The sequence below is a fragment of the Acinonyx jubatus genome, chromosome D1 (assembly GCF_027475565.1).
Source record: "Acinonyx jubatus isolate Ajub_Pintada_27869175 chromosome D1, VMU_Ajub_asm_v1.0, whole genome shotgun sequence".
Taxonomy (NCBI): domain Eukaryota; kingdom Metazoa; phylum Chordata; class Mammalia; order Carnivora; family Felidae; genus Acinonyx; species Acinonyx jubatus.
Genome location: NC_069390.1, coordinates 98,834,867 through 98,846,950, shown reverse-complemented (window position 1 = coordinate 98,846,950; position 12,084 = coordinate 98,834,867). Strand labels below are relative to the sequence as shown.

Sequence of the window (12,084 nt, the reverse complement as noted above, 5' to 3'; positions counted from 1 at the left end):
GTTCCATACAGTAGTAGGGTGGTGAATAAATGACTCCATGCATTTGTCAAACCCCACAGAACTATACACAATAAAAAATAAACACTAACATAAGCAAACTATAAAAAGGAAAAATCACCCAGGATGTCAGGAGATCCCAGGATAGACGGGGACTATGACAAATGAATCTATATTACAAATGTATGACATAACAGTAGTGGGGCAGGGCAGTTGGAAAATGGTTCTTTCACTAGAAATTATAAGGGTAGTAACAAAAGTAACTACACTATGTTTTTGTTGGAAATCTGTTTCTTACTCCTGAATCTCTCAATTCTGAAACTGTTTTACATGTATACAGAGATGAGCAAAATGGACGGTACATAGGGGTGCTAGGTTTCTCAATGCTGGAGAGGGAAGGTACAGACAAGCTAGAATAAAAGGTAATACTCCACTAGAGTCAACATTAGTATGAACTCATATTTATGTATCTGTATACATGAACGTGTACATATACAGACACATACATACAGATAAGTAGGTACAGAAATAACAAATATGTGTGTGTACATGAATTGCTAGACATGTACTACCTAGCTCTGTCTGCTGGCATAGCCTAGAAACAATGACACCCCAGTAACAAGTACTTCTAGCAGTCAGATCTTGGTTTCTAAATACCATTATCCATTAAAAGCAGCCAGGGCTGCTTGGAGAAATGGCTGATTCCAGGGCTGGGACAAGGAACATACAAGATGAGCCTGGAGCATCTTGCAGTATCAGAAAGTCAGAGAGTACTCAAAAAATAAAAGGACAGGGCATGCAAAAGGGACACCTTAAAGAATTCCCAGTAGGTGAAGAACAGAACAATTTATTTAAATAAATAACAAAATAAATAACATACTACTGGATTACAATCCAGTATAAAATTGGATGAATCATTACTGATATAAATAAATAACTGACTAAGCAAATGGGGTGACAAAACAAATCCCTATAGAAAAAGCCCAAATAATAAATGTAGCTATGCCACCTACAGGTCACCTTTTGAGTACAAGCTAAACTCAGTGACTCACTTCTAGAGAACTAAGTATGTACGGAAGGGGGAAAAGAATAACTAAAATGGAGATACCTGGCAAACACTCACTACAGCTGAACCAAGTGACTGAGGTTAACACTAGGGATGTCCTGTTGTTACCAGGTACCAGTTAAATGATGTGATGAGAAGGGCATGCCACCACTGTGGCATTCTTTCCAAAAACCCATAACCCAGTCTAACCATGAGAAAAACATCAAATGAACCCACTTTGAGGGACATTCTACAAAATAACTGACCATATTCCAAAAAATTGTCATGGTGACAAACAGCAAAGAAAGACTGAGAAACTGTCACAGACCAGAGAAGACTAAGGAGAAATGACAACTAAGTGCAATGTGGGATCCTGAACAGAAAAGGATTTTAGTGGAAAAAACTAGTAAAATCCAAGTAAAATCTGGTACATTAATAGCAACATACCAATGTTGTTCTGATAAATAAATGTACCATGGTAATGCAATGAATGATAATAAAATTGGATGAGGAGTGTATAGGAATTCTTTATACTATCTGCAAATTTTCTATAAATCTAAAATTATTTCAAAACAAAAAGTTTATGTTTAAAAAAATACAAAAATTAATTTTCAAAACACTCCCCCAAACAACTGCAGGATACATATTATCCTCATATGCAAATGGACTATTCACCAAGGTCAACCATATACTGGGCCATAAAACACATCTTAATACATTTCAAAAGATCAAAATATTATGGAGTATATTCTCTGACCTCATCAGAATTAAACTGGAAATCAATAATGGTGAGATACTACAGAAGTCTAAATGTTTGGAATTAATGCATTCCTAAATAACTAACTAATAGATCAAAGAATGAACCAAAATCCAACACACATTCCGGAAAAAAAAAAAAAAAAAACTGTCAGCAAACTAGGAATAGAAAGGAACCTTCTCAACTCAGCGAAGGGAATCTACAAAAACACCTATAGCTTATAACATATTTAATGGTAAAACACTGACTGTTGTTCTCCTAAGATTTAGGAAGAAGGCAAAGATGTCTGTTCTTACTACTTCTATTCAACATCTGCACTGAAGCTCTAGTTACTACAATTAAGGTAAGAAAAAGAAACAAAGGGCATTTGGATTGGAAAGGAAGAAGTAAAACTCTATATTCACAGAGGACCTGATCCTCTAGGTACAAAATCTGATGGATTCTACAAAAAAGTTATTGTACAAAAAGCTTTAACTTCAGTAACAACTGATACTTGTCACCAATGATAAAATTCAAGACTTTAAGCATAAATTAGAATTTGAATACACTTGGATCCGCCACCATGAACTTTAGCTTCCTATTAAGATTTTGGTGATGAGATCAGAGGTAACGTTAACAAATACAAATCATTGATGTTGTATAACGAAAAATGTCAACATTTGGCAGGTCTGAAAAACTCAGCAAACCACTATTTTCCAAATGACCAGCACATGATGTTCACGCACTGGGAAAAGATCCCTACAAAGTAAAAAACAAAAACAAAAACAAAAACAAAAAAACAATTTTAATGTAACAGTATTAAAAGTTCTTTGATATGGTTTCAGACTCCATGTTATAAATCACCTTTAAGAAACTATCACCTGTTGAATTTCTGTGTAGTACAAAATATAATACACCTTCCTTTTCTAACAACCTATGTATAAGGCTGATTTTTTTTTTTTTTTTTTTTTTTTTTAAGTAGGCTTCATGCCCAGCCCGGAGCCCAATGCAGGCCTTGTGCTCATGACCCTGAGATCACGACCTGAGCTGAGATCAAGAGTCAGACGCTTAACCGACTGAGCCACCCAGGTGCCCCACAGCTGAATTTTCTAAGGCTAAACTTTCTTTCAATACTCCAACTAAACAAACTGCAACAGACTCAATGCAGAATCCTGCTATCGACTATTAAGCCAAACATTAATAAGATTTGCAAAAATGTAAATCAATGCCATTCTTCTACTTTCTTTGTTTGGAAAACAGTTCTTTTTCTTAAAAAATATGGTAATTATATTAACATAATGGCTTTATTATGTTTTTAATGAACTAATTAATAAACACTTTTTAAACTTCTCAGTTTAATTTCTAATAAGGTAAATATTAATACATACAAACCACATAAACAAAAGCTGTTTGGGGTTCTCAAGTATAAAGGGGTCTTGAGATCAAAAAGTTTGAGAACCACTATGGTAAAAGCTAGAACAATGTCCTTCCGTAGGCAAGAGGAGATGGGATCTACCATGTAAACAGAGGAGCAGACTTTGAACAGAAGCACACAACAGACAGTAAGTTAGAGCAAATGGGTACAGATGCTGGCCGTAGGGGTCAGGGAGATATCGGAAGTAACTCATTCCTAAGTCAGTGAAGAGAAGGTTCAAGGGCTACATTTTTAAAGATACAACATACGAAAGACTCCAGACTACCGTCCATCACTCATCCCCACTAAACCTTAGAAAATATCTCTAGAAGTGACCAACGTCAACAACAAAGGGTATCCCATCGGAAGCAGCAGAGCTGTTTGTCCAGAGCTTTAAAAAAACACTTTGAAAAGGAAAAACGGAGAAGGAGGAAGAATATTTTAAGCATGGGAAATGGGATTTGGGGACCTCAGAAACAGAAGCAAGCAAATTGCATATTATTAACTCTGTGGTTAGAACAGAAAATGAGGCAGAGTGTAGAGTGATGTAAGAACGGCTAGGAAAGGTTAGGGTCAGATGGAAAACAAAACAAAAATGTAGGAAATACTCAGGCTTACCTGTCAACTCCATCCCAGCGATATCCAGGCCAGATATTGAATCTGTTGGGAGGAGGGGCAGGACCACTGTAGCGAGGTCTCACTGGTGAGAGGAGAGAGGGAGAAGTTAGTTACCCATATAACTCAATCCAGAGTCGGGTGGCAGTGGGAACAAAAATTTTATACAGAAATCTCTAGTGAGCTGAACGCAAATTTCCAAATACAAGGAACCTAAAAAATTGTATGGGAGAGCCTTCTCTGCACCTGACTATGTATCATCAAGCTAAAGACTATCTCTCTTTACACAAGTCACCTTCATCTCTGACGAATCCCAGAAGGCTCACCTTTCTTATTCTTGTTCTCCTTAGCCTTATTCTTCTTGATAAAGTTGGCCATGGGGTCCCCCTCTCTTTCCTGTTCTCGCAGCATCCGATCCAGATCTTCATCATCAATGTAGCGCGCCAGAGGCTTTTGCATTTCCTTCACTGCATCCTCCACATTTTGTTGCTGCTGCCGGCTCTGGGCAAGCCTGGGCAAAAAGAACCAAGAGTGTATGCTGTCCCGTTTAACATTTGCACTCTCACACTGAGCGGACCATACTGCTACATTTGGGGAACTTCCTTTTCCCAGCAGCGTCGGCCAAATATTGAAAAGAGCAAAACTAGAATACCAATGCCAAGTGTGGAGTACCCCAGTATCTTAGGAGGGAGACCGAGCACACTGAACCTTCCATTCCTGAAACAGCTGTGAAGGCACAACGAACTAACTCACTGGTCAGAAAAGTAGAGAATGACCTCCTCCAGTCAGCACAGTCTTGTTCTCCGTTTCAGTGGTTCTCTTACCCTTTTCCCCATTGAGCGTACAGCTCCTCTCTCTCCGAGTCCTTCTCTGCTTTTCTCCTTTGCTCTAAACGTTCCAGTTTCAAATTCCTCTTACGACCAGACTTATCTCGAAATACAGTTTCAGCATATTGGAATTCAGCTGCAAAGGAAAATTATACTTTTAAAGATAAACACCCAGGTATCAGAATTGGGAATAATATTCTAACAGTTGAAATCAACGTGGGATTCTGATGTTGAATAAAAATTTTTGCAGCCAGACTACAAGTAGCTCCTACCAATGTCTAACTAACCTTTGTCAAGAAAGAAAAGAACCACTTGGGACCACTAAGAAGTTAAAATAATGCATAAAACCAGAGCTGAAATTTGATCTCAATTAAAAGTTTAAAATATCAGATACAATAAGTTACGTTAAAAAAATAAAATCAAATCTACATGAGCCTCGACTGGTCTCTGCATTTTCACTTTTACCTTCAAATGCCGTAGTTTCTTGGTCCCGTTTCTTGAGCTCTTGCTGCTCTCGCTGTATGTCAGTTAACACCAACCCAGTTCTTGCCCCAGAATACATGTGAACAGCCTATGCAATGGAAAAGGGAGCATCCAACATTAATGAGACGATGTAGCAGCAGGCTCCAGGGTAGACAGGTGCATTTTTGCCCGACGATGAGCAATAACCAAACCAAACGACTCCAACTTTGTATTCTCATTATCGACCACAAGATTCACAAAATAAAAAAGAAATAAAATTGAACTTCATGGCAAATTAATAGTACTACCAAGTTTGAAGAATAAACACAAACACAAACTAACAAAATACGAAAGAAAAAGCTAAGCATCTAAATAGTTCTGACTTTTCAGTGTATAAACTGCATACATGAAGACACATTCTCAGGTCACCTGATCAGAAGCCTGTATCAAGCTCTAAGCCCTTCAGTGAAGACCCACACTAATAAAATATTCCATGTAAACTACAAACTCAAGCAAGTCTAAGGTCCCTCAGTTGTGGATATATTTCAGGATAATGACAAGTTGTGACCAAATCAAACCTTCTTACTAAACCCTATTTCATAGCAAGATAACCAACCAATGCATAAACGGAGTATACAGTGTATTGTGGTGTCCTTACGCAATGTGCTTAATTTAATATGAAACTATCCATGAAGTAAACAGATACCTAAAATGTCAAGGGGTCCAGCTGCAACACAGACCTCACTCTGTTTCCCAGGAAAGAAGAACCCTACTTCCTGGGCCAGGGACAGGCTGCCAGGACCATGTGGGCTACAGAGGAGACTTGCCTGAAAAGTCTGGGTTGGAGGTAAATGTGCATACTACAGGCTCTATTATTCTGTTTCTTAACCAACTCGCTGGAATAAGATTCTTTTCCTAGCACTGGGGTGCTTTACAAAACAACTGCTCCAAGTTCATGCAGATGTTCTGGGCAATTCATGCTTCATCACAGATTTAAAATAAAACACAGACTTCCCAGGTGGTATGATTCGTAAAAGTAATTTTATATTCTAAATGTCTCTTAAGATCTGCAAAAGGAGACTGGTAGTCCAATTTATAATAATCAATTGCTTACACTAAAGTCTGACTTTTTCTGGGCACTGTGCTAAGAGTTTTACTTATACAAGCTAATTTAATTCTCACAATAACCTCATGAAGTATATACTACTATTATCCCCATTTTACAGATGAAGAAGCTGGGGCTTAGAGATCTCACATATCTTGCTCAAATCTCATAGACAGTAAGCAAAAGCAGGAGGATTTGAATGTCATCCGATTAACACAAAGTTTGTGCTCCAAACTCTACTCTGTAAACTACAGTTCTCAGTTTATTCATGAGAAAATAGGAAGTTTTTCCGGACCCATTAAAAAATGACATTTGTGGAATAAAGAGGATATAAAGTCAGAAGCTACTTAGGTACTGGTATTTGCAAGTTCATCCGGGCTGGGTCATAGGCAGTCCTGCCTTCAGAAGGAGCAAAGAGCTCCAGAGGTAACTCTGCAATAGATTTACTCTACTACCAGGAGCCACCCCCTCCCTCTCTGGTTTATATCTCTGAAACTTGTACAGAAATAGAAAAGAGCAGTCACTCTAAAAGAAGGTATGGCTCCTGAAAATTCCTACCTTCTTTCCTAGAGGCTGACTCCTTCGAGGTGGAGACAGATCGGAATCAGAAGATTTGGCCCTCTGTTTCCTCCTTGGTGGAGACAGGTCAGAATCAGAGCTCCGGTATGTAGGTCTATTCCGTGGAGGTGACAGATCTGAATCAGAATTTTTGTGCCCTGAACTCTGCTTTTGCCGTGGAGGAGAAAGATCTGAATCAGAGGCTTTCCGACTATCATCTGGGTAGGAGGAAGAGTCCAACATGTGACTCTGATATCTCCTAGGCGAAGAGTTTGTATGAAATTTCCTATGGCTGGGGGAAGAGTCTAGAAATTAAAAAATAAAGTCTTTAATCCCATTGGTGCAATCTTAAAAACGGAACTTATCAAGCTAATGTCCAATATTCATTTGGTCCTCCTCTAAACAGCTATCACTATCCTAAACACAAGTACAGATGACATGGGAAAAGAGCAGAGTCAGACACAACTTTTATAACCAATAGGCAGGATGTGGGGTTCTATTCCCAAGTTACTAGTGACTGTGACTAGCATGTGAGGTCTCAACATACTCACCTATGTCATATTTATCTGAGCACAGAATGGGAGAAACAACTCACACTCAGATCTCAGGGCTGTGGCAAAAGTTACAACTGCCTAGAATACACTGTGATGTCAGAGACTAAAAGATAACAATATACTTTATTTAAGAATGAAAACAGGGGCGCCTGGGTGGCTCAGTCGGTTGAGTGTCCAACTTCGGCTCAGGTCAGATCTCACGGCTCGTGAGTTCAAGCCCCACGTCGGGCTCTCTGCTGACAGCTCAGAGCCTGGAGACTGCTTTGGATTCTGTGTCCCTTTCTCACTCTGCCCCTCCCTCACTCATGCTGTCTGTCTCTCTCTCTCTCTCTCTCTCTCTCTCTCTCTCTCACTCTCAAGAATAAATAAAACAGTAAAAACTATTAAAAACAATGAATGAAAACAGTACCTAGTGAGTAAACAAATCTCACTGCACAGGCCTGAGTTGTAGACAGAAACATCACAAAGCACCTCCCAAAGAAGCAATGGGTATCCACAGTCTTAAAACCATACATGCCCCTTAACCAACAAAGCAATTTCTACTTTGTTTCCCAGGAAACATATCTAGAAGTACTTAAATTTCCAGGAAATCTATCTAAAAGTAGATAAGGAAATAATCCAGAATGGAGCAATGATTTATCTACAAGGATGTTCATTTTAAAATTATAAAAACAAAATTTATAAATAACCTAAAATATGCACTATTAGGGAAATGGTTAAGTACATTTATGTAACAGAACACCAATAAAGACCACGTTAATTTATGACACGGCAAAGGTAACATTAAGTGAATAAACCAGGCAAGATTACACATATAACATGTATATACTACATAGAAAGGGCTCAACTATATAAAAAAATGAATAGAAAAAGGCTTTAAAAAACATTGGCCACAACACTAAGAGCAAATGGCTTTCAATGAATTTTGTACCTTTCTTCTGCTTCTTTGTACGTTTCTATACACTCTGAAGTTTCTACATCAAACGTGTTGTATTTTCACATGGGGTAGGGAGAAAAAACAAAAAAATATATAAAAATGTCTTCCTTGGGGTGCCTGAGTGACTCAGTTGGTTAAGCGTCCCACTCTTGGTTTTGGCTCAGGTCATGACCTCAAGGTTCGTGAGTTCAAGTCCCATGTCAGGCTCTGTGCTAACAGCATGGAGCCTGTTTGGGATTCTCGCACATGCGCTCTTTCTCTCTGCCCCTTTCCCCCTTAAAATCAAAATAAACTAAAAAAAAAAAAAAAAAAAGGTCCCCCTTGCCACTGTAAATTTTAACTCTCCTCAGCCCAACCTCTCCTCATTTCCCTACAGTTTTTAAAACTTCTCCAAAGAAACGCCATTCTCATTTCTAAAGACCGCAAGAAGTAAAAGGTCCAAAAGAAAGCACTCAGAATAAGTCCCTCTATGGACAATCAAATGCTTACCTTTAGAATCATGCTTATGGGATTTTGCTCGCTTTTTTCGTGGAGGAGAGCGGTCCGAGTCATACTCATATTTGCTGTTCTTTGGGATTGATGTGTGAGATGGTCCCGGCCCCTTCGAATGTGGAGAAGTTTTCCTAGAAGCTCTCTCTGGGCCTTTACTGTTTTTGGGTCTGGGTAGTGAATGAGGGACACTAGCAGCCAAATCAGGGGAGTTATGATGGGCCCTCCTGAGCTGCGATGTGTCCAAGGAGTCATGAGTCCTTCTAGGTTGAGATGTGTCAGGTGAGCTATTTTGAGCCCTTCTGGGAACAGAGCTATCTGAGGAATTGTGACAGGCCCTCCTAGGAAGAGATGAATCTGGTGTGTCATGATGGGTTCTCCTAGGAGACATGCCTGAAGAATGACGATGAGGCTTCCTGAGGGGAGAAGGATCCGGAGAAGTATGACGGACCCTCCTGGGGGGAGATGGGTCCGGGGTGTCGTGACGGACCCTCCTGGGGGGAGATGGGTCCGGGGTGTCGTGACGGACCCTCCTGGGGGGAGATGGGTCGGGGGTGTTGTGACGGACCCTCCTGGGGGGAGATGGGTCCGGGGTGTCGTGACGGACCCTCCTGGGGGGAGATGGGTCCGGGGTGTCGTGACGGACCCTCCTCGGGGGAGATGGGTCCGGGGTGTCGTGACGGACCCTCCTTGGGGGAGATGAATCCAGGGAGTCACGACGGAAGTGTCTGTGTGAGGGCAGATCTTCACTGTGACCTAAACACAAATAGCAAACGTAAGATCCCCACAAATGCCCTATTCACCCTTGATATGCAAAGTTTCAAAAGATGGCCCAGGAGCAAACATCTCAAAACTACTCAGAAATCTTCTGCTTAGGGGCAATAAACCAGCATTCACTCATGAATACCTTAAAAATAACCTCTCCTAGGGGTGCCTGGGTGGCTCAGTCGGTTAAGTGTCCGGCTTCGGCTCAGGTCACGATCTCGCAGTTCGTGGAGTTCAAGCCCCACATCAGGCTCTGTGCTGACAGTTCCAAGCCTGGAGCCTGCCTCAGATTCTGTGTCTCCCTCTCTCTCTGCCCCTCCCCCACTCATGCTCTGTCTCTGTCTCAAAAATAAACATTTAAAAAAATGTTTTAAAGAAAAAAATAAATAACCTCTCCTGTCTGCCTAACAAGCCATTTAAATGCATTTTTCATATTATACCTTTTAAGGTACACTGGGCAGGTATCCTTGTTTCACAGACATGTGAAACAGAGGCTCCAAGGAGCTGAGTGATTTCTTACAAAAGGTCACAGCCACTAAGACGAAGAGATAGGCTAACACCCTGATCCTCTCTCAATCCAATGCTCTTCCCAAAACTGTGCCTGTGCAGAGCTCCCAGTCAGGGGCTCCTACTGATATTCAGACTAGGTAACACACAGTTTATACTCACTCTTCTTTCAAAATGCAGACTGACTAAGCCTGTGCCACATCAAAATGAAATGTAATTAACTATTTGATCAATGTCACTGTGCTCTTTACTGGGGGGAGAGCACCAGAAAATAAGAGGGATCAGCATTTCCTGATCACGTATTACAAGTCCATGGTTTATATGGATTCCCTCACTGAATTCTCACAAGCCTGAAAGATAAATACTGTTATCCCACTTTATAGATGAAGAAGTTGATACTCAGAAACACTAAGTCCTACTGCCAAAGTCACACTGCTAATAAGTGATAGAGGATCCATTCCAGATCTGTTTGACTGTAGAGTCCATGTGCAATCTTTTAAACTAGGTAGCTGAGGAAAGAGTTTGAAACTTCCAGTTTTCAAAGGTATAAGAGAATGAAATGTTTACAGCAACTCAGGACATTTCCAAAATCCAGTATTTCTTGTCATTGAGCTCCACAACCCAAATTCAAATAAATGCTCGGTAGGACCCAATAAATACTTGCTAAGTGGATGAATTAAACCAAGTCAACTCCTTTACTTTGGGAAATAGTCCTATCTGATGGCAATCACCACTCAGAGAAAAGTACTGATATCTGTGGGACACCTGACAGCAAATCTAATCCATGGCGTTGATAAATTCCATGATATTTACAAAAAGGAAGTAAGAATCAGAGACCAAAGAGGATATTTCCAGTGACAAATGGGGATGGAGCAGTGAGAGTTAAGTAGAAGAAAAACAACTATTCAAGGGTGATGGGGTGGGGGTTCGGTATCTCTTCCTAGACCTATAAATATGGAGACCTGAAGATTCTCTCTGAAAAAAGGACTGTGGAAAAAACAATAAATAACAACAAAGAAAAAAGAAAAAAGGATTATGGAAAAGATTAGAAACATACCCACAGAGAAAAACAAAATAGTAAGAGTGAACAAGATTCGGATAAAAGAATACATACTGATAATAAACTTTTAATTCACAGAACATAATAATAATATACTGAAAAGTAACTGAGGCAATAGTGATCACTAACCTATAACCAACAGTCACTTTTGTTATGCATGTTTTTCTTATCAGAATTGTAGGATAATTAACATAAGCACAAAATATAAAACAGAAAGAACAAATCTTGTTTAGCAGTTAATTCGTCTACTACTCTGCAGGTATGAAAAAGGAACAAGTGTCGAGAGTAAACTGGAGTTAAATGGCTATACAGAAGCAAGATTCCTGATTATGCTAGGTGGGAGAAAGACCAAACCAATTACGAACAGGTCTTGTCAGGGCACCTGGGTGGCTCAGTCAGTTAAGCGGCGGACTTTAGCCCAGGTCATGATCCCACGGTTCGTGAGTCCGAGCCCCGCATCAGGTTCTGTGCTGACAGCTCAGAGCCTGGAGCCTGTTTCGGATTCTGTGTCTCCCTCTTTCTCTGTCCCTCCCCTGCTTGCATTCTGTCTCTCTGTCTCTCTCTCTCAAAAATAAAAATAAACATTAAAAAAAATTTTTTTTTAAAAAGAACAGGTCTTGTCTCCACTCAGACATGACAAACAAATATCATTTGTCCATTCTCAAAGAACTCAAAAACTTTTTAAATAGGGAGTTAAATTATTAGCCTAGGGAGAGGGTACACAGTGGGCAAGTGGAGGATAATGCACTGCAAAATACCCATGTTTAAAGGAAGAACGAAGAAAGACTTAACTATATACTAAGTGCTTTCCTATTTGGGCCAGAGGTCAGTGGTTACTGCAAGGCCCCCACATAAGTCACTTTCTGACTTATGTGTAACCTAAGTTAGTAACCCTAACTAATGCCGAAACAGAAGAGAAAATGGGACACCTGGTCTCTCAGTTCCCATGTCTTGCTACCTCCCAAGAAGTTCTGAATTCTTTTTCGCACTGTATTTTTCAGGATTAAGGACAC

The 12,084-nt window shown here is 40.0% G+C and overlaps 1 protein-coding gene across 4 annotated transcripts in view; it reads right to left on the bottom strand.

The window, feature by feature from the left end:
* BUD13 (BUD13 homolog) overlaps positions 1–12,084 on the bottom strand; it is a 271,251-nt gene that overhangs the window by 252,498 nt on the left and 6,669 nt on the right. For all 4 annotated transcript variants that reach the window (XR_003413268.2, XM_027036574.2, XM_027036573.2 and 1 more), the window contains exons 4-9: positions 8,740–9,495; positions 6,760–7,064; positions 5,100–5,205; positions 4,632–4,770; positions 4,134–4,318; positions 3,811–3,892 (exon numbers count right to left, since the gene is read on the bottom strand). Coding sequence is in view for 3 of the 4 variants with exons in the window: in XM_027036574.2 (XP_026892375.2) it covers positions 3,811–3,892; positions 4,134–4,318; positions 4,632–4,770; positions 5,100–5,205; positions 6,760–7,064; positions 8,740–9,495 (1,573 nt within the window). In the remaining variant the exon portion in view is untranslated. The remainder of the gene's footprint in view (positions 1–3,810; positions 3,893–4,133; positions 4,319–4,631; positions 4,771–5,099; positions 5,206–6,759; positions 7,065–8,739; positions 9,496–12,084) is intronic.